The sequence below is a fragment of the Symphalangus syndactylus genome, chromosome 5 (genome assembly GCF_028878055.3).
Source record: "Symphalangus syndactylus isolate Jambi chromosome 5, NHGRI_mSymSyn1-v2.1_pri, whole genome shotgun sequence".
Classification (NCBI taxonomy): domain Eukaryota; kingdom Metazoa; phylum Chordata; class Mammalia; order Primates; family Hylobatidae; genus Symphalangus; species Symphalangus syndactylus.
In genome coordinates, this window is record NC_072427.2 from 46988719 (window position 1) to 47010249 (window position 21531).

The 21531-nt window shown below is 41.3% G+C and overlaps 1 protein-coding gene across 1 annotated transcript in view; it reads left to right on the plus strand.

The window, feature by feature from the left end:
• Positions 1-21531, plus strand: part of MYO1E (myosin IE) — a 234208-nt gene that overhangs the window by 101049 nt on the left and 111628 nt on the right. Inside the window, exons 2-4 of the mRNA XM_055278318.2 lie at positions 999-1142; positions 12208-12297; positions 17318-17412. Coding sequence (XP_055134293.1) covers positions 999-1142; positions 12208-12297; positions 17318-17412 — 329 coding nt within the window. The remainder of the gene's footprint in view (positions 1-998; positions 1143-12207; positions 12298-17317; positions 17413-21531) is intronic.

Consider the following 21531-nt stretch of genomic DNA (forward strand, 5'->3'; position numbering starts at 1 on the left):
GTGTCCTTCAAGGGACTTTGAACTGCCCAAGTGCTCAGCTCCCCAAGTGCTCATGAGTCACTTGGCTCCATCATTATCTAGGTGTCTTCATAGGACTTTAAGCTCCCCAAGTGTGCCATAAGAACTTGGCACATAGCTGAACACATGGGGGACCCCACTACAGAAATGCCAAATGAAAGGAAGCCCTGCAGTCCACAGAGTGTTCAGAGGCCGCCCCTGGTGTGAAGCTGAAAAATCCCAGACGTAGATGAGGGCCACAACTTCATCTACCCAAGGGGGCCACGCGGGGATGAGGCCTTCCTCTCCTGGGCATGTTCCGTGATCTCGTTTCGTCTGTCCTGTCCACATCCTCGTTATTAGAGCAGTAATCAGTCATAAAAATGTAGCCTATCTTTTGAATATGGAAAGCCAGTATTACACATATGACAGTGATAAGTTTATGAAGGGAAAATAATTTAGATGACTTGAGAAATTATGACCGTGTGACACAGCCTTTGTGTGATACATATTCTTTCCACTTCTGGATTCTGTCATGTAATTTGCAAAACGAGACTAGAAAGTTTCTATGTCGTTGCTTATTTTCACTGACAAATTCAACACAACAGTATGGTTGAAGGACAGTCTCATCGGAGACTATCGACCATGTGTTGTGCTGTAATCCTGACACCGTTTAGCACTTCACACTTGTTATTTTATTTAATCCTTACAGCAATGTTGTGAAATGGGTCTGTCCCCCACTTTACAAATGAGAAAAGAGAAGTCACTTTGTGTCACTTCAGGGACACAGTGAGCTTAGGTAGCTTTTGCCCACTTTGCTTAGTCTGTAGGTAGCAAAGCTGGAACTTGAATCCTCATCTTATTGATTGCAGAATTTTTCTCTGCACTACTCTTTCTGCTACATTTTATTTGAAGAATATTTGGGAAATTAACAGCATTTTCTCTTTGTTACTACAGGGGAGAACAAACTGTCCTAGTAACTGTGTGTTTTATGTTCCCAGGGAAGCAAAGGTGCCTACCAGTACCACTGGCAAAGCCACAATGTCAAGCACAGTGGTGTGGACGACATGGTGCTACTGTCCAAGATCACAGAGAACTCCATCGTGGAGAATCTGAAGAAGAGATACATGGATGACTACATTTTTGTATCCTTTATTGGCCGCTTTGGACATTTCTAAGTGATATTACAGTGTCCACAGTTGTGGCTTTATGCTGGGTGCAGTGGCTCATGTTTGTAATCCCAGCACTTTGGGAGGCTGAGGCAGGAGGATTGCTTGAGCCCAGGAGTTCCAGACCATCCTGGGCAACACAGGGAGACCCCATCTCTATTACAAAAAATAAAAACTGAACTTGTGGCTTTATTCCTGGCTTGAGAAGAGCTATCTGAAAGTCCGAACAGATGCTGTGCTCGCATCATTTTCACCATTTCAGAATAAGGTTTTGTATGTTTATGTCACTTGATTCAGGCTGTGCAAAGGCCAAAGATGATGCCCGGTTATTCTCCTGGCATTTTACAAAGTAAAGATGCAGCCAGTATTTATCTATTTTAATCTATAATATTGTCCCTTTGACATGCTCTAGTCATGCATGTGGTGTCTAAAACCTCTGCTCTTCCTAGAGGAAGTCCTAGTTTGCAAAGAGTTCTATCAATAATGCATCCTGACTGCAAAGCAGAGACATTTGAGTCTGCACTTAAAAGGCTTAAAAATTTTGCCAGTTTTTCTGCATTTTAATGTTTACTAAAGGAAATGTGAGAAGTGAAGATCGACTATTGAAAATGCCTGACGTTCTTGAGTTGTTCTTTATGTTTCAATTTTAGCTTGCCAGATGCCATTTTTTGTGGGGCTTTAAAAAATGCGGAATGGAAATTTGATTCAAATATGGGTTGACTTCATTATCAACAGGGAACTGTGGTATTTGCTTAAGTTCCTATAGGATTCAGGAGTTGCGTTTGATGCAACTATGTAAAGATATACTGGTGGAACTATTGTGAGAGTTAGTCATGGGCATGCAAAACTCTGTGTGAAATCTATACAATAGTACCAAAAAGTTTAACTTTGATGCCAATAGTGCCTTCTGAAAGTATGGTATCATGGATGACCTATTAAAAAGTGGAGTCTTTGCTACTGATGTAATATACATCTTAGATTTTTACCCAAAAAGCCTGGGGAAGAATAGTTTTCACATCAGTGGCTTATTATGATTACTTAAACTGGTTGTTTGACTATTAGCTAAAAGCACTGGAACCTTTGCAGTAATAACTTTTGCAGGGGCTGCCTCTCCCATCACTGGTAAGTTGGGGGGGTTGGGGTTCAACTTATCAGGTATTTAGCATACAATACTATTAAATAATTAACAGCATTATTCCAAGGCATTTGGACCATTCTGACCAGTACTCTGCTGTTTCTTATTTACTATAAGGGAATTTTACCAATATCTATGTAGTTAAACTTCTGAACCTCTGTTTTCAAGGATTAACAGATATAGTTGGATTTATTGGCTACATTATAATTGCATCATTTAAAACATTTATTTTATTTTTATAGCACTTCGGGAGGCAGAGGTGGGTGGATCACTTGAGGTCAGGAGTTTGAGACCAGGCTGGCCAACATGGTGAAACCCTGTCTCTACTAAAAATGCAAAATTAGCGGGGTATGGTGGCGTATGCCTGTAATCCCAGTTACTTAGGAGGCTGAGGCAGGAGAATTGCTTAAGTTTAGGAGGCAGAGATTGCAGCAAGCCAAAATTGCACCACTGCACCCCAGCCTGGGTGACAGAGCAAGACTCTGTCTCAAAAAAAAAAAAAAGTAAATTTATTGTATCTTTAAATGACAAATAGTAATTGTATATAGTTGCAGGATATAATGTGATTTTTTTTTTCTTTTTTCTTTTTTTTTTTTTTTTTTTTTTTGAGACAGGGTCTCCCTCTGTCACCCAGGCTGGAGTGCAGTGGCATGATCCCAGCTCACTGCAACCTCCGCCTCCCTGGCTCAGGTGATCTTCCCACTTCAGCCTCCCAAGCAGCTGGACTATAGGCACACACCATGATGCCTGGCTGATTTTTTGTAGAGATAGGGTTTCACCACGTTGCCCAGGCTGGTCTCAAACTCTTGAGCTCAAGCAACCCACCTGCTTTGGCCTTCTAAAGTGCTAGGACTACAGGTATGAGCCACCGCGCCTAGCAATGTGATGTTTTAATATGTATATACATTTTAGAATAATAAAATCAAGCTAATTAACATATCCATCACTTCACATACTTATTGTGTGTGGTGTAAACATTTAAAATCTATACTCAGCAATTTTGAAATATACATTACATTATTATTTACTTATACAACTTCTGGATCAGGGTGGCGACCTATGGCTGACGGACAAAATCTTACTCACCACCATTTTTTGGACAGCAGTTTTGTTGGAACACAGCCATGCTCATTTGTTTAGTTACTGTCTAGGGTTGTTTTCACACTATGGTAGCAGAGCTAAGTAGTTGTAACAGACTCTCTGCAAAGTCTCAAATACTTACTTTCTGGCCCTTTGCAGAAAAAAATTTGCCGACTTATGCTCCAGATACCTGTGCAGGGTTTCCTTTTTTTTTTTTTTGAGATGGAGTCTTGCTCTCTTGCCAGGCTGAAGTGCAGTTGGCGCAATCTTGGCTCACTGCAACCTTCGCCTCCCAGATTCACTCCTGCCTCAGCCTCCCAAGTAGCTGGAACTACAGGCGTGCACCACCACGCCCAGCTAATTTGTGTATTTTTAGGAGAGACGGAGTTTCACCATGTTGGCCAGGATGGTCTCAATCTCTTGACCTCGTGATCCGTCTGCCTCGGCCTCCCAAAGTGCTGGGATTACAGGCGTGAGCCACTGTGCCCAGCAGCTTCATTTAATTGAATTGTACAAAAGCAGTTATGTTCAATTGCAGGTTTTTATTTTATTTGGTCAAAATACTGAAATATGCTTACTTTATGTGGGCTTATCACTGTCAAAAAAATGTTAATCACTTTTGCATGCAGCACCCACAGCACATGAAAACTGGCAGATAATTGATGAGAAGGAGCTAGGTGGCAGTATGTGGATCTGGACTGTCTGGCTTCAAACTTTGCTCTGCATAGATTTGGTGACCGTATTGTTTTGTGACCTCTGTGCCTTGGTTTCTGTACCTGTAAAATGGGAGTAATAATAAAATCTCCCACATAAGGCTGTTGTAGGGTGAAACGAAATAAAGAATGCAGCAAGTAAACAGTAAGTATGAGTCATTACCACGCACTAGGGCAGGTGTGTAAGTGCTTCCCGTATTTCCGAGTTATTTTCCAAAAATTCAACTGTAAACTTGTTTATTGGAAATTAAACTGCATTTTGCCATGGAAACCGTTATAAATGGAGGATTGACAAGCCCATAGAAGTCTTCATTTCCACTGAATGTAGTAGTTGTACAAATTATATTTTGAAATGTTCTTGGAATGTGGGCTGAACTTACTGCATTGTAAAGATGGAAATAACGGTTTTTTGATAAGCTGAGAATAAAAAGAAACAAATGATGTCCGTAGTCAGTCCCTCCTAACTCCAGGCAGCCTCACTCCTCCCCATCACGATTGTTTACTCCCAAAACACCAGAAGCAGGGACTATGTCTTGTATATCTTCTTCAAAAAGCAACATATAAAAACCCTGTAAAGCAATATAGGTTTATTTAACATGGCTCATACCATGCAGTCAAGCAAAAAGGAAAATACCGAAGTCACCCAGAACTCATCACCAAAGATTAGTTCTTATTAATCTCTTGGTGTAGAGCTTTCAGTTAACCACATATGGCCATGCATATGTGTGCTTTCTTATTAATTTTAATAAAAATGGCATCATCCTGCCTCATGTATTTCTTGGTTTCCTGCATAATTTTTGGCATGGTGCATTGTATTAAGTATTCATTGACAATTTGTTGACTACTAAGACTTGCTTTTTAAATTCAGACAACAGAATTTTTAAATGACTCACACAGAGAGGGCCGTTTATGCGCCTTTGAATTCATGCCTTTGAATCGATGACTGACTAATCGTGTGTTCTACCAAGGAAATGAGTTACTTGACCGCTAATGACTTTATGTTTTAGAAATCTCTACCCACTCAATATACGGGAAGCCCAGCATAAATGTGCTTTCTATCATTAGCACAGAGTAGCTTTCAGCTTTGAGGAAGCTTGATGGATGTTTATGAAATAATATGGGGGCTCTGCTGCAAATCTTCCTCTGCTAAGTGATAAAAGCATCCTTTAACACTCCAATGTTAAGGGAGTATTAGAATGGCATTACTGTAAGTAAGAGTTGGGTTTTTTCCTCTCCTATGTTTAATTGTTAAGACAAGAAGAGACTTGATTTTGCATTAAGTTATAAAATTGCTCACTTTATCCCTTCTATATCTAATTCCTGCACATTGTCTTGTATTGAAAGTCAGCATTTGGGGCGATGGATTGTTAATGCATTCAGGCTGAATGCACATTTCTTCTACATTAGGAAAAAAAATCCACTTAGAAAATGCTGACATTGTTTACCAATAAAACTCCATATTTTTGAGTTATTTGTCCTATGACAAGGTTTAATTTGCCATCTGTTTGTCATCAATGTTGCCACACTTTTTACAATTACATTGTAAGATCTATGAGGAAAACATTACAGTGTTCTCTGTTGTGCGTGGGGAGAGAGCACTTCTGACCACTTGGCTGACGGAAAGAGTTCCTGTGCAAAGCACTCTGTGTTCATTCGGTCCAACTTTCTCCAAACTTGTTTTTACTCAAAGACCGCACTCAAGTGTGTTTGGCATTTTTAGTCCTTGAATTAGGAGTCCAGACTTTCGTGCCAGGCCCACTAGATTTCAAAGCAGCGTAGTTGTTCCGAGTGAGGTCTGGCCCTTGGCATCCAGTTCACTGGAGGGGCAGCATGCTATATATCAAGACAGACGCCAGGATGGAGCCAAAGCCTCGAGTTCCAGCCCACCCATTCTCCACGTGACTCTGGGGAAGTCAACTCACCTCCCTGTGCCACCTCAGGGATGAACCCAGGGAAGTCCACTCGACCAGCATAGGTGGTTTTGGGAAATTCACTGACTATTAAAATACATTTTAACCGGCTGGGCACAGTGGCTCATGCCTGTTATCCCAGCACTTTGGGAGGCCGAGGCAGGTGGATCATGAGGTCAGGAGATTGAGACCATCTTGGCCAACATGGTTATACCCCGTCTCTACTAAAAATACAAAAATTAGCCAGGCGTAGTGGCGCATGCCTGTAGTCCCAGCTACTCAGGAGGCTGAGGCAGGAGAATTGCTTGAACCCGGGAGGCAGAGGTTGCAGTGTGCCAAGATTGCACCACTGCACTCCAGCCTGGTGACAGAGCAAGACTCCGTCTCAAAAAAAAAAAAAAAAACCTTTTAAAAGTTCAACTCTTGGCATTGCCTAATAAGACTATTAAAAACAAACATTTGAGGCTGGGCATGGTGGCTCACGCCTGTAATACCAGCACTTTGGGAGGCCGAGGCGGGCAGATCACAAGGTCAGGAGATCGAGATCATCCTGGCTAACAAGGTGAAACCCCGTCTGTACTAAAAATGTAAAAAATTAGCCGGGCGTGGTGGCGGGTGCCTGTAGTCCCAGCTACCCCGGAGGGTGAGGCAGGAGAATGGTGTGAACCTGGGAGGCGGAGCTTGCAGTGAGCCGAGATCACACCACTGCACTCTATCCAGGTGACAGAGCAAAACTCCATCTAAAAAAAAAAACAAAAAACAAAATTTGGAAGTTGTACTACCATCACGTTTCATAAAAGAAAGAATATTTTTACACCAAAAACATAGGAAGGACATAATCTAAGAATAAAGGACCGTTTCTTTATTTTGAATAAATTATGCTTTATAAAAAATTCAGTGCACTGTTTGTTTTTTTGTCATTCTTGCTGCAGGTCAATGAAAACTGATCCATGGACAGGCATTTGGGAACCCATCAATTAAAGATATCTTGGGTTTCTTCTGTCTCCCAGAGTCTTTTAAATAATTGACATTTTTTTCCTCCTGTTTTTTGGTATCATAGCTTCATATCTTTATGCAGTTTGAAAATTAACCTTAGGCCACACCTTCACCACCAAGGATTATGTGGGTAAAGACAATGATCCGAACAGCTTTTCCCAGAGGCACACCTGAATTATGCAACAGGAGTGGGAGTGAACATTGTTGGAATTACCTGGCGTTCCCAAACCAGCAGGAGAGCACAGGTCTCCAGAAAATAGCTAAGGCCTCTGCAGGCATAGCAAGGTGGAAAAGGTGAGAATTGTTTAGTTAAACAATTATTCCAAACTCTCACCGGAAATAACTACAATATGTTTATTTTCTTTATTTTTTTTAATTTTTTTTTTATTTTTTTTTATTTTTGAGAAGGAGTCTCGCTCTTTCGCCCAGGCCGGAGTGCAGTGGCGCTATCTCGGCTCACTGCAAGCTCCACCTCCCAGGTTCACGCCATTCTCCTGCCTCAGCCTCCCAGGTAGCTGGGACTACAGGCGCCTGCAACCACGCCCGGCTAATTTTTTGTATTTTTAGTAGAAACGGGGTTTCACCGTGTTAGCCAGGATGGTTTCGATCTCCTGACCTCGTGATCCGCCCACCTCGGCCTCCCAAAGTGCTGGGATTACAGGCGTGAGCCACTGCGCCCAGCCTATTTTCCCTAAATCAATTAAATTCTCCTTAGTTTTTCTGTAGAAACAGCCATGTTATTTTTTGAGACTTTTTTTAAAATTTATTTTGTATTTTATTTGCTCTGTCGCCTAGGCTGGAGAGCAATGGCATGATCACAGCTCGCTGCAGCCTTGCCTTCCCAGGCCTAAGTGATCCTCCCATCTCAGCCTTCCAAGTAGCTGGGACTACATGTGAAGACCACCATGCCTGGCAATTTTTTTTTTTTTTTTTAAGAGATGGGGCCTCAGTATATTGCCCAGGCTGGTCTCGAACTCCTGGACTCAAGCAATCATCCCACTTGTCTTCCCACAGTGTTGTGATTATAGCAGCCAACCAGAAACAGCCATTTTAAACCAAACTTTATTTTTCAGGTATCTTCCCAAATAGTATTATCCCCAAGCACCCTACTGATAAATTTAGGGAGCAGGTACAAATTTCCCTCTTCATTTCATTCTGACCTGAGTCATTGATTCAGGATTGGCCTAGAATAGTCCAAAATAAATTTTTGTTTTTGTTTTTTTCCTGAATATCTCCTTAACCAGGCCCTAATCAGAATTTATGTAATCTACTTGGTGAAAAATCAAGACTTAATGAGTTATCTCTTTATATAGCAGATTAACAGTTTTTAAAATGTTGGTTACTTTAGGAGCTCATATGCAACTGAATTCATATTCATTGAGTAACCAAGGGATTGGTGGGGAGGTGGTACCTTTGTCTGTTGTCCTGAGGGCAGCCCTTTATTCTTTGTGTACAGTGATCAATTTGTGTAGGACAAGGCGGCAGTAACCACATTCCCTTTACAACTAAGGGAAGGAGTACCCTCCTCCATGGAAGGAGCTTTTTTGCCTGTTTGTTTTTCCCTGGGGATGGATGTAGACATGAAATAAACATCTTCCTCTTCTGAAGTGAAGATGGTTCTAGCAGTGCTGTATTTCTTTAAAATTGGGTTTACCATAAGAATCATTATTACTTCATTCATTAATTGTTTGTTTGTTTTCTTTTTTGGGAGCCAGGGTCTGGCTCTGTTGCCCAGGCTGGAGTGCAGTGGCATGATCATGGCTCACTGCAACCTCGACCTGCTTGGCTTAAGCAATCCTCCCACCTCAGCAGGAACTACAGGCACGTACCAACCAACATGCCTGGCTAATTTTTAAAAATTTTTTTGTAGAGATGAGGTCTCACTAGATTGCCCAGGCTGGTTTTGGACTCCTGAGCTCAAGGGATCCACCCACCTTATCCTCCCAAAGTGCTAGGACTACAGGCTTGAGCCACCACACCCTGCTCATTCATTCAATTTTGATTAGATCCTTACCAATTAGAAAAGATACTTTAAAAATCCACCTAAGGGAAGTAGGTTTTCGAGTATGCAAAGCATCACAGAATCTAACTTAGAAGAGGCTGCCAATTTAGGGTTGCCAGATAAAATTCAGGACTGCTGGTTAAGTTTGAATTTCAGATAAATAACAAGTTACTTTTTACTATAAGTATGTACCAAATATTACTGGGGAACAGACTTATTTGGGACATACTTAAAAAAATTCTTGTTTTCATGCTTTTCCAATTTAACTAGTTTTCTGTGTTTTTATTTGCTAAATCTGGCTACCAATAATAATATTAACACAACAGTACCTGCTTATCTTAGACATTCTAGCTTTTGATTAAGAGTATGGGCGTGGGATCCAGACTGCCTGAGTTTGAATCATAGCTCTGCCGCTTATAGTGTGTGACCTTAAGCAACTTTAAAAATTTCTCCATGCCTCAGTTTCCCTGTACAGGTTGAGTATCCTTAATCTGAAAATTCCAAATTTGAAATGCTGCAAAGTTTGAAATGTTTTGATAATTGACGCGATGCTCTTCAGAGCATTTCGATTTTGGATTTTTGGGTTAGGGATGCTGAACTGGTGGTGAGTGTAATGCAAATGTTCCAAAATATGAAAAAATGCACAATCTGCAAAAAGCATTTTGGATAAGGGATAGTCAACCTGAAGTCAAATAGGTTGTTATTTGGTGCTAAGATGTAAATGTGTATGTGTTTAATTAATTTTATCACCCCTTATTGAGTCTTGGCTATGGCATCATGGACGTCTTACCTGCTTGATAATTTTAACAGTACATATATGTGTCCTAAATTTTCACTGATCTATCATTGGCCTCATCTGACTTTGGCAATTGGGAATACATTTTCCATGGCCCTGCTTCCATAACTCTTCAGTAATTTTCAGTTATGGCTCACTGTCTCATCAGCATTTTCTCTTAGCACTATGGCCTGCCCTTAGACCAGAACTGGGCACCGCTGAAGTGGTCTTAAAACCACCTCATCTTCCCTAATAGCAATTCATGTTCCACCCCTTCAAGTCTGAAGATCTTTCTGGTCAGTGACAAAGAGAAGTAAAATCACAATCATGTCATTCTGCATGCTTACCTTTGTATATACACAATAATCTAAAAGATTATCTTTAAAACAATTACATGATTATATGATCCATCTCACATTGATTTGTATTCAATAATAATAACACTGCGTCTAATAGAAACTAACATACTATTGCCTCTAAAACAGCACCTGGCATGTTAGGCCGCGCTTGAAACATGCATCATGATTTCAGATATTAGATGATAAAACATGTGCCTTAGAGGATATTAATTAAGGAAAAGCCACTACTATGTGCTATGCTCACAGTGCTGAGCATTTTATAATTATTTCATTTAAGTATAGTGAGACTATCAGCTAGGTCCTATTTTATCTCCATCAGCACCAGCCAATCTGACTGAACACCTGGACTGGTTTTCATGGTACACAGGTCTTAATATGTAAATATAAAAATGTCCCCCTGTGGGAGGAAATCTCGTAGTTTTAAGTCTTTATCTAAAACTATATATTTGTAAATAACTTTTTGTTTAACAATTTATTTGTAAAATTTCTAAACACCTCGAAATTGATCATTGGAAGAAACAGTTTTGAATGTCTCTGTGTGTGTTTGTTGTTTAGATTTTTTTTTCTCCATGAAGTCAAGAAGTTATATATATTCTCTCCATGAAGTCAAGAAGTTATATATATTCTGTTTATTTTGTTCACTGTTATATCCTGAACATCTAAAACAGTGCCTGGCATGTTAAGTAAGCACCCAATTCAAATTAGTTGATTGTTGAATGAATAAGTGGAAATATTTTTCATGTGATCATAAGTCTTCATTTATTTTGGTATATTAAAATGTGTTGTGTAAAATTTTTAAGGCCCAGCATAAGCATAGCCTCTCTGAGAGGCCATCTTGTATTCCCCAAGCAGAAATAATACTTTCTTTCCCTAAACCTGATGTAGGTGGGTTTATAATTTTCTTCTCTGAAAACTACCTTATTTATGATTATTACTATTATTTTGAGACAAGGTCTCTCTCTGTCACCCAGGCTGGAATGTGGTGACATGATCTTGGCTTGCTGTAACCTCTGATCTGGCCTCAAGCAATCCTCCTGCCTCAGCCTCCCAAGTAGCTGGGACTGCAGGCACATGCCCCCATGCCCGGGTAATGTTTTTTATTTTTTTATTTTTATTTTTATTTTTTTTAGAGATGGAGTTTTGCTATGTTGCCCAGGCTGGCCTCAAACTCCTGGCCTAAAGCGATCCACCCCCTTGGCCTTCTAACATGCTGGGAGTACAAGCATGAGCCACTGCACCTGGCCAGAAAATTACCTCATTGATGCCTTTTAATTCCTCTAAGCTTCTGGAGAACAGAGCTGTTAGTTCATCTTATCCCTGTATTTGTTAAATAAGTAGATGATTTTTTTTTCTTTTTTTTTTTTTTGGAGACAGAGTCTCACTATGTTGCCCAGGCTGGAGTGCAATGACACAATCTTGGCTCACTGCAACCTCCGCCTCCTGGGTTCAAGCGATTCTGCTGCCTCAGCCTCCTGAGTACAGTAGCAGGGACTACAGGCGTATGCCACCACACCTGGCTAATTTTTGTATTTTTAGTAGAGACGGGGTTTTCACCATGTCAGCCAGGCTGGTCTCAAGCTCCTGACCTCAAATGATCTGCCCACCTCAGCCTCCCAAAGTGCTGGGATTACAGGCATGAGCCACCATGCCTGGCTGATGAATATGTTTTTAGTGTACCTAACAGATACGAAAGTTCAAAGGAAAAAATGCATATCATTTGAGGGGAGGGCTGATAACTGCTTTTTTCACTCCTTGGCCATTTTTGCTTTGTTTTCTTTTCTCCTTGCTGTACGTGTCACCCATCTTGAAAGAATGTGCTTTAGTTCATTTAAAATAATGATTTCATTTTGTAGCACCTTGGTAATTAAATTTATTACTCTTCCTTAGGAGGAACAAAGCCTGTGCTAGTTGGATGATGGCTTTTGTCTTTATTTGTAATCTTTTAGAAAACAGGTACACAAGCTTTCCACTTGGATAGTCATTACGAATTCTTGATAACATCTGGTTACTTAATTTGAAAAATGCGTAGCTATGAAGATTAATGATGGACCTTAACTGAGTTTAAATTCAGACATATATAGGATCTGTATTAATCTCGGTCAACCCTTTCAAGCAGATGCCATATTTTGGGGAAAAGGAAATTGAAATGTACCAAGGAGCGGTAAGTTACGTGTCACATAAATTACTGCCTTATTTTGGGCTTTTATGATGCAGACATGGTTTTTCTTGAAGTTAGCAGTACTTTTGTACTTTTCTATTATGAACTTTTTACTGGAGAAACTTAAGTGACATTGTTTGATTTTTAATGATCTGCTTTTTATTTTTATTTTTTAATTTTTATTATTATTTTTTTCTTTTTTGAGACAGAATTTTGCTCTTGTTGCCCAGGCTGGAGTGCAATGGCATGATCTCCTCTCACTGCAACCTCCGCCTTCTGGGTTCAAACAATTCTTCTGTTTCAGCCTCCCGAGTAGCTGAGATTACAAGCACGTGCCATCACACCTGGCTAATTTTGTATTTTTAGTAGAGACGGTGTTTCACCATGTTGGTCAGGCTAGTCTTGAACTCCTGACCTCAGGTGATCCACCTGCCTCAGCCTCCCGAAGTGCTGGTGAGCCACCACGCCTGGCCAATGATCTGCTTTTTAGAGCAGAGCTCAAAAAATCTTAGGACTGTCTAATATTTGAGCCTTATTTGCAAAGAAAATTAGTTAAATGGGATGTAGGACCTACAGCTTAGGGATCTTCCTGTTTCCACATATGCCACAAAAATCTAAGGAATAAAAATCAGTTATGGGTAAAAAAATTGAGCAATGGGTACTGATTTGCAGAATCAGAACCATTGTTAAACTATGACTATGACTTGAACATGAAAAATGAATCTTGTATTACTTCATTTATTAATTTGACCCTGGTTCCTATTCATAATCAGCTCCATAGCCATTTCAGTTGTATAGTAAAAATGGAAGCTGTAATTCTCCTTAATATATTTTATTCTGTGGTTCATCACTTCCCCAGGCCTCCCCATCTCTGCATCTTTTTCCTTTCCTTTTCCTTCCCTCCGCAGCAGAAGCACAAGAGTATTCATTAATCCTGACCCCTAAAAAGCAAACAAAAGAGAGCCCACACAAATTCATCAGTTGAAGTGGAAGGCAATTTACCCAGAGCAAGAGCCCACCCCATTGTTGCCAGATGAATGGTGCTGGTAGCTGGAGCCGAAGGAGGCTGCCACGCGAAAGACCTTTGATAATGCTGCCTTTATGGGAGCCCAGCACAAGGGAAACACTGTCAGCAGAGGCTGGCCCTGCCCTAGTGCCCTGATCAGCAGGCGCACAGAGCTGGCTTGGCGTCCTCATTGACAGCCAAGGCACTGTAGATGGAAGTGCTGTGCATGTGTGTTTCTCTCCAGTTTTCTGAAAAGGGTTGCTGTATACACGTCCCTTTTAGACCATTTATCTTTTGAAGTGTTCTCTTTACGGAAATGTAGAATTTCTAAAAAGTATGCTCAATTTTACTGCTAATGGTAACAGATTATTGTAAAACTGGTATTTACTGAGTGCCACGTACTATGTTATACTTGCAGCAATAACAAAACAGCCCTGGATGCTGGCTGTGTCATAACATCTATCTCCATTTCACAGATGAGGAAACTGAGGCTCAGAGAGGTGAAGTACTAAAATCTACTGAGTGGTGGAGCTAGGAGTTGAAGTCAGGTCCTAATGAGAGTCTCAGGGGAGGGAAGAATCAGGTAAAGGAAATGCCCACTCTGTAGTTTTCTCACAGATAGCTGAGAGGTTCAAGAAGACCACAGATAAGAAACCAGTTTGGAAAATATAGAGTGACATGCAAAGGTCAAGTATGACAGTTCGGCAGCATTGAAGCCTTACTGGGCAATGACTTTCTCCCATTGCCCATAGCTTGCTTTCCACTCCATTTCCTCCCATTTTCCATCTTCTTGTCTTTCTTACAGTCCTCTACTTTCTCATTTTCAAAGAGTCATTAATGATGTTTGTACACTTGAGACCAGAAACCCAAAATGATGGTAACTGAGAGGGGTGCTAAGGCCTAAGTTTTGGTGACACTCTCACCGAAGTGAGAACCTGACCTAAAGAGGGGAATTTTTAAACAAAATTATGAGAGTCCGTTGTTTTGGACTGATCTCATGCACTAGCCCCTGACAGACCAGACCAAACCAAACCAACATGGAGTCACTCATGTTACATGTGACATAATCAAAACTTTAAAGAAACAGACCAGGAGATGCCAGCAGGAGGAGGTCCGCTCTACTCTAACCCTTACAAAAAGTAACCTAAAGTCTTTGTTCCCATCTTACAAACCCCACTGTTCTGCTATTTGTCAATGACATTTGAGAATAAGTACATTTTTACAACGGTGACAGAGTGACATCAGTGCCTAAAGTTTTGGTCAGTATCTCAAAATTGAGAGGATGACCAAAAGGGGGAAACTGGACTGGGCGTGGTGGCTCATGCCTATAATCCCAGCACATTGGGAGGCCAAGGTGGGAGGATCACTTGAGCCCAGGAGTTCAAGACCAGCCTGGGCAACATGGTGAGACCCCGTCTCTATTTAAAAACAAAAACAGAAAAAAACAAGAGAGGGGAATTGTTAAATTAAGTTTAGCCTAAAGCTGCCTCCTTACATATTTTAAGTTCGGTCTAAATGTTTTCTTCTTTTCTTTTTTCTTTTGAAACAAGGTCTCACTCTGTCACCCATGCTAAGTGCAGTGCTGTGATCTTGGCTCACAGCAACCTCCACCTCCAGGACTCAAGCGATCCCCCGAACTCAGCTTCCCAAGCAAATAGCTGGGACTACAGGCACACACCACCATGTCCAGCTAATTTTGTTTCTTTTTTGTAGAGAGGAGGTCTCACTATGTTGCCCAGGTTGATCTGGAACTGCTGGGTTCAAGTGATCCTCTGACCTTGCCTCCAAAAGTGCTGGGATTACAGGCATTAGCCATCACACCCAGCTCTAAATGTTTCTCTGTACACAGTGAACTGTAGCCTAACCAGATGTATAGACAAGCTATAACCTACTCTTCTGCCAGTCACTGAGTTTTGGCCAATCAAAGGTGGCCAACTATTCAAACTGTGTTCAAATAAGGCAAACTCTAAACTAATCTGTAACTAATCTGGCTGTTTCTGTACCTCACTTCCATTTTCTAGATATATATTTTTTTGTTTGTTTGTTTTGTTTTGAGATGGAGTCTCACTCTGTCACCAGACTGGAGTGCAGTAGTGCAATCTCACCTCACTGCAACCTCTACCTCCTGGGTTCAAGCAGTTCTGCCTCAGCCTCCTCAGTAGCTGGGATTACAGGCATGTGCCAACACGCCTGGCTAATTTTTGTAGTTTTAGTAGATACTGGGTTTTGCCACGTTGGCCAGACTTGTCTCTGACTCCTGACCTCAAGTGATCCTCCCACCTCAGCCTCCCAAAGTGCTGAGATTACAGGCCTGAGCCAGGGCCGGCCCTCACTTCCATTTTCTGTATATCACTTTCCTTTTTCTGCCCAAAAATCTTACGGCATATGGCAGCACTGGAGGCTCTCTGAATCTACTCTTGTTCCAGGGCAGCCTTATTCACGAATCATTCTTTGCTCAGTTAAACTCTGTTAAATTAAAATAATAATTATAATAATCCTGCACAATCCTAGTGTGGACTAGAAGTCCATTTAAAACCATATCCTGAGGTCCTATCCAGGTATCCACTCCTGACCATAAGGTTAAGGCAGAGATCACATATTCTGGTTCCTGCATAGGGTTCTTTAGGTGACCAGTCCTAGGCATAGCTTGCAGCCCTCACTGGGTAGCTCCCCCTATGAGCCCCCTGCCTACAACATGGGAAGAACACTGGGTATCGGATACAAAGCCCCCTCATCCTAACCCCTCCCCACAAAACTCTCATCTTCTAGAGCATGGCAGTGAGAAACAACTTCTCAGCCAGGCCCCCTTTTCTATAGTAAGTCACTGCACAATAAAATGAATTAAGTAAATTAATCCAAAGATGGATTAAGTAAGTTAAGCTTCACCTTTGTATATCACTCTATCTTTTCAAATTGCTTTCCCATCCGTCATTTACACTGTGAGACTTGCAGCTTGGACGCTATTATTCCCACAATTATAGCTCACTGCATCCTCCAACTCCTGGACTCAAGCTATCCTCCCACCTCAGCCTCCCAAGTAGCTAGGACTACAGGCATGTGCTACCACACCCAGCTAATTAAATTTTTTTTGTGTGTGGAGACTAGACTCCAAGTCCTGGGGTTAAACGACTCTTCTGCCTCAGCCTACCAAGTAGCTTGGAGTGATTACAGGCTAGGAGTGTTCTTTCTCCATATATACTCAACAAAGTATTTCTCATTTTAGTAATTTTTGAGGTTGTGGTGAAGGTAGGTGTCAAGAAATTGTATAAAACAGGGCTGAAGTCAGTCTGATAATTTATTAAGCGTGGAAAATGTATTTAGTTTGATATTTGTGCATAGCTAAGATATCCCATAAGATGAAATCACAAACCCAGGAGAATATCTTAGTGTGGTAGGATTTTTTTTTTCCAATAGAGATGAAGCAAACTGGCCAAACTAGCTTATCCCTTTAAAGAACCACACCTTCTTGCCCTCTTCTTATGGAAAGATTTAAGTGTTTTTTCTGATCCATAGATAATCTCACCTAATTCCCTCTGAGGCCCCAGAATCTACAACGTGGCCTGTTAGAAAAAATTACATAGGAATTTAGAATTCTGGTAGAAGTCGGATCTAGGTGTTTGGCAGGCCTCTCCGAAGAGCTGTTGCCCAAGTGTCTACAGAAACATTTAGAAATGGACTGTCACCTGCAGAGGCGTGTATGGGCAGAAGGGTGGGGTGTTGGAGTGTCTGAAGACACGGGGCACATCCGGAAAGCTGAGTCATGGATATGCCTACAGGAGACTCCTTCCAAATTCCGTCTTAATTTTGTGAGGGTGTAACCTTGATGACCTAGAAAATTTCATGAATTCTTTTATCAAGCAAGCTTTAAGATGTAATTATAGGCATTGGAACTGTAGTGCACGATTCATTTCCAAATTCAGGAAAAGAAATTTAATGTATTGCCTATCTGACCATGATTTTGTTTTTATTTTTAAATTTTTATTATCATTTATGTATTATTATTTTTTGCTTTTCTAGGCACAGTATGAAAACCCACCACATATCTATGCCCTTGCAGATAATATGTACAGAAACATGATCATTGACAGAGAGAACCAGTGCGTGATCATCAGGTATGAAAAAGATCCTTATCAGTGGGCGTGGAAGATATGAGACTATGCTGTGGTTGTGGATTTCGGTCGATAAGCAGTGGTTTCACAACAGCTACTGATGGCACAGCTTGGTTAATGTGTCTGAGTAGCAAGTAGCTTAGCTGCTTTATTTATAACTCTATATAATAGAGCTCCATATCATAAAACTTTTGAGCTCCCATGGGGTTGCAGTAAGTATAATAAACATATTTTCACTGTTTAATCAGATGGAATCCTTTTCTCTAGGTCCCTATTTTTTCTTTCCCTTCATAATTTAGTAGTTCATGTTTGAACATTTTTGGTGAACTTTGTCATTTGCATTGAATTTGGGGGGAGATTACTGGTAATTGCCAGCATTGGGTGTCTGTAGCCACATTTCATAATCCCTCTAGCCTGACATGGCTCTGAATCCTGGCTGGGTTTAAGTCAAGCTTGTCCAACCTGTGGGCTGCAGGCCGTGGGTCACACGCGGCCTAGGACAGCTTTCACTGTGGCCCAAAGCAAATTCGTAAACTTTCTTAAAACATGAGATTTTTTTGCAATTTTTTTTTAAGCTCTTCAGCTATCATTTGTGTTAGTGTATTTTATGTGTGGCCCAAGACAATTCTTCTTCTTCCAGCGTGGCCCAGGGAAGCCAAAAGATTGGATACTCCTGGCTTAAGTGCTTTTAAAATTCTGCTTATTTACAAAAATTAGCTGGGCGTGATGGCACACGCCTCTAATCCCAGATACTAGGGAGGCTGAGGTGGGAGAATTGCTTGAGCCTGGGATGAGGAGGTTGCAGTGAGCTGAGATCGTGCCACTGTACTGCAGCCTGAATGTCAGAGTGAGACTCCGTCTCGGAAAAAAATAATAAAATAAAATTCTGCTTATTAACTCCAGGTGGGGTGGCTCACACCTGTAAGCCGCAGAGTTTGAGACCAGCCTGGGCAACATGGCGAAACCCCATCTCTACAAAAAAATATGAAAATTAGCCAGGCATCTGGTGTCGTTTGTCTGTAGTCCCAGCTACTGGAGAGGCTGAGTGGGGAGGATCACTTGAGCCAGGGAAGTCAAGGCTGCAGTGAGCTGAGATTGTGCCATTGCATTCCAGCCTGGGTAACAGAGCAAGACACTGTCTCAAAAAACTAAACGAAACAAAACAAAAAAGGCTTATACCTGAGTGGAGGCCGAGACAGGCAGATCACTTGAAGTCAGGAGTTCAAGACGAGCCTTGGCAACATGAGGAAACCATGTCTCTACTAAAAATACAAAAATTAGCCAAGTGTGGTGGTACATGCCTGTAGTCCCAAATACCAAGGAGGCTGAGGCAGGAAAATCACTTGAACCCAGGAGGCGGAAGCTGCAGTGAGCCAAGATCACGCCACTGCAGTCCAGCCTGGGCGACAGAGTGAGACTCCATCTCAAGAAAGAAAAAAAGCTCTGCTTACTATTGTGAATATTTTCAAACACTAGAAAGTATAAGCATCCATATTCTCATCACCTAGAATTTGACAGTTCACAATTTTATCATACATATTTGTATTCATCTTTTTTAGTTAATTTTTCTGAGACATTTTTGGGAAAAGAAAAACCTTTTATTGTGGATAATTACAAATATGCACAAAATGAGAAAGAATAGTAGAATGTGTCCCTGTGTATCTTATCCATTTTGCACTCTTATCAGTATATGGCCAATTCTGTTTTATTTGGTCCTCCCATTCTATCCCACTTGATTACTTAAAGCAAATCTGGCAGGGCATGGCAGTAGATTCATTTCCAAGGTCAAGAAAAGATTACATGTAATACTAGCACTTTGGGAAGCCAGGGGGCAGGAGGATCACTTGAGGCCAGGAATTGGAGACCAGCCTGGACAACATAGCAAACCCCGTCTCCATAAAAATGTTTTTTTAATTAGCTGGGTGTGGTGGTGCACACCTGTAGCCCTAGCTACTAGGGAGGCTGAGGCAGGAAGATCGCTTGAGCCCAGGAGTTTGAGATTATAGTGAGCTGTGCTTGAACCACTGCACTGTAGCCAGGCGAGATGGTTTTTTTTTTTTTTTTTTTTAAAGCAAAACCAAAGATCCCCTTTATTCCTCAATAATTAGTATGTGCCTCTAAGAAATCATTCTTATCACACCTTAAACATGAAGAATTCTTTTATAGTATCTAATATTATCAGTATTCCAATTCCATGATTTTCCTATAAATTCTTTTTTATAGTTGGTTTATTTTTATTTAGGATTCAAACAAGGCCTACACGCTGCACCTGGTTGCTGTCTCTTAGGTCTCTCGGTCTTTAACAATTTTCCCTTCCCCTTTTTGTTTTCTTGGCTTTGTTAAAAAAAAAACAAAAAACAAAAAAAAAGGTTGTTTGTCCTGCAGATCTTGCTTTGCAGTCTGGCATTGTCTAATTGTATCCTAAGACGTTGCTTAAGTATTCCACTGTCCCCTACATTTTCTGTAAATTAATAGTTAGATCTAAAAACTTCATCAGAGGCCGGGTGTGGGGGCTCACACCCGTAATCCCAGCACTCTTAGGTGGGCAGATCACGAGGTCAGGAGATCAAGACCATCCTGGCCAACATGGTGAAACCCTGTCTCTACTAAAATACAAAAAATTAGCCGGGCATGGCGGTGGTGCCTGTAGTCCCAGCTACTCGGGAGGCTCAGGCAGGGGAATCGCTTGAACCCAGGAAGCAGAGGTTTCAGTGAGCTGAGATTGCGCCACTGCACTCAAGCCTGGCGACAGAGTGAGACTCCGTCAAAGAAAAAAAAAAAAAAAAAACTTGATCAGACTCAGATTCCGTTTTTGGCAAAAGAAACTTCATCAGTGATGCTGTGCACTTCATGCCTATTGCTCTCTCTTCGTGTGTCCAGATTGTCAGTGAACCCGTCTGTTATAAATCATTTCAGAGCCATTGTTTAATTAGTGGTTGAAAAATCGTTGTTTTCTAATTCTATTATCTTTCTGCGTTTATTTGTTCTTTTGCTTGGTCACCTTCAAATAAAAACTATGTGGGAAAATTAGACAAAACACTGGGTTCACTGCCATTACTCAGCTGTTTTCAAAACAATGAATTGTTGCCCTAGCAGTCTCCCAAGGTAATGTGTTTTATTTTCAGTATTATTCAAACTAGTGGACTTTTAATATTGTACCTGTTTAACTACATTGCAGTTATACTTTTCAAGGCTGAAATGATCCTGTTGTTGAACTGTGACAGTCTTTTATCTTAGCTCTTATGTCCTTTGGACATGACCCCAGTAGGCTCTGTTGGTTTCCTTTAAGATCTTCTAGCTCATCTTGTATATTTCCTATGTAGAATCCACTGTCTCTCCAGGGGCCTTGGTTCTTTTCTTTTCCCTTTTCTTTTCCTTTCTTTTGAGACCAAGTCTCATTCTGTCATCCAGGCTGGAGTGCAGTGGTGTGATCTCAGCTCACCACAACCTCTGCCTCCTGGGTTCAAGCGATTCTCCTGCCTCAGCCTCCTGAGTGGCTGGGGTTATAGGCATGCACCACATGCCTGGCTAAATTCTTTTGCTTTTTTTTTTTTTTTGAGACAGAGTCTTACTCTGTCGCCCAGGCTGGAGTACAGTGGCGCGATCTCGGCTCATTGCAACCTCCGCCTTCTGGGTTCAAGCAATTCTCCTGCCTCAGCCTCCCGAGTAGCTGGGATTACAGGCACCCGCCACCACATCTGGCTAATTTTTGTATTTTTAGTAGAGACGGGGTTTCCCCATGTTGGCCAGGCTGGTCTCGAACTCCTGACCTCAGGTAATCCGCCTGTCTTAGCCTCCCAAATTGCTAGGATTACAGGCATGAGCCACTGCGCCCAGCCTCTTTTGCATTTTTAGTAGACAGGGTTTCACCATGTTAGCCAAGCTGGTCTTGAACTCCTGACCTCAAGTGATCTGCCTACCTCAGCTTCCTAAAGTGCTGGGATTATAGGCACGAGGCACCGCACCCCACTGGGCCTTGGTTCATTTTAATGGGAAATGGCATGAAGAGACCACTAAACTGGACACCAAGAGTGCTCAGTGCCCTGTGTTGTCAGTGCCTGTAGTTCTTTAAAAGTACAAAGCTAGGGAATATGAGCTTTTTAAGAGAAAAATGAAATTGAA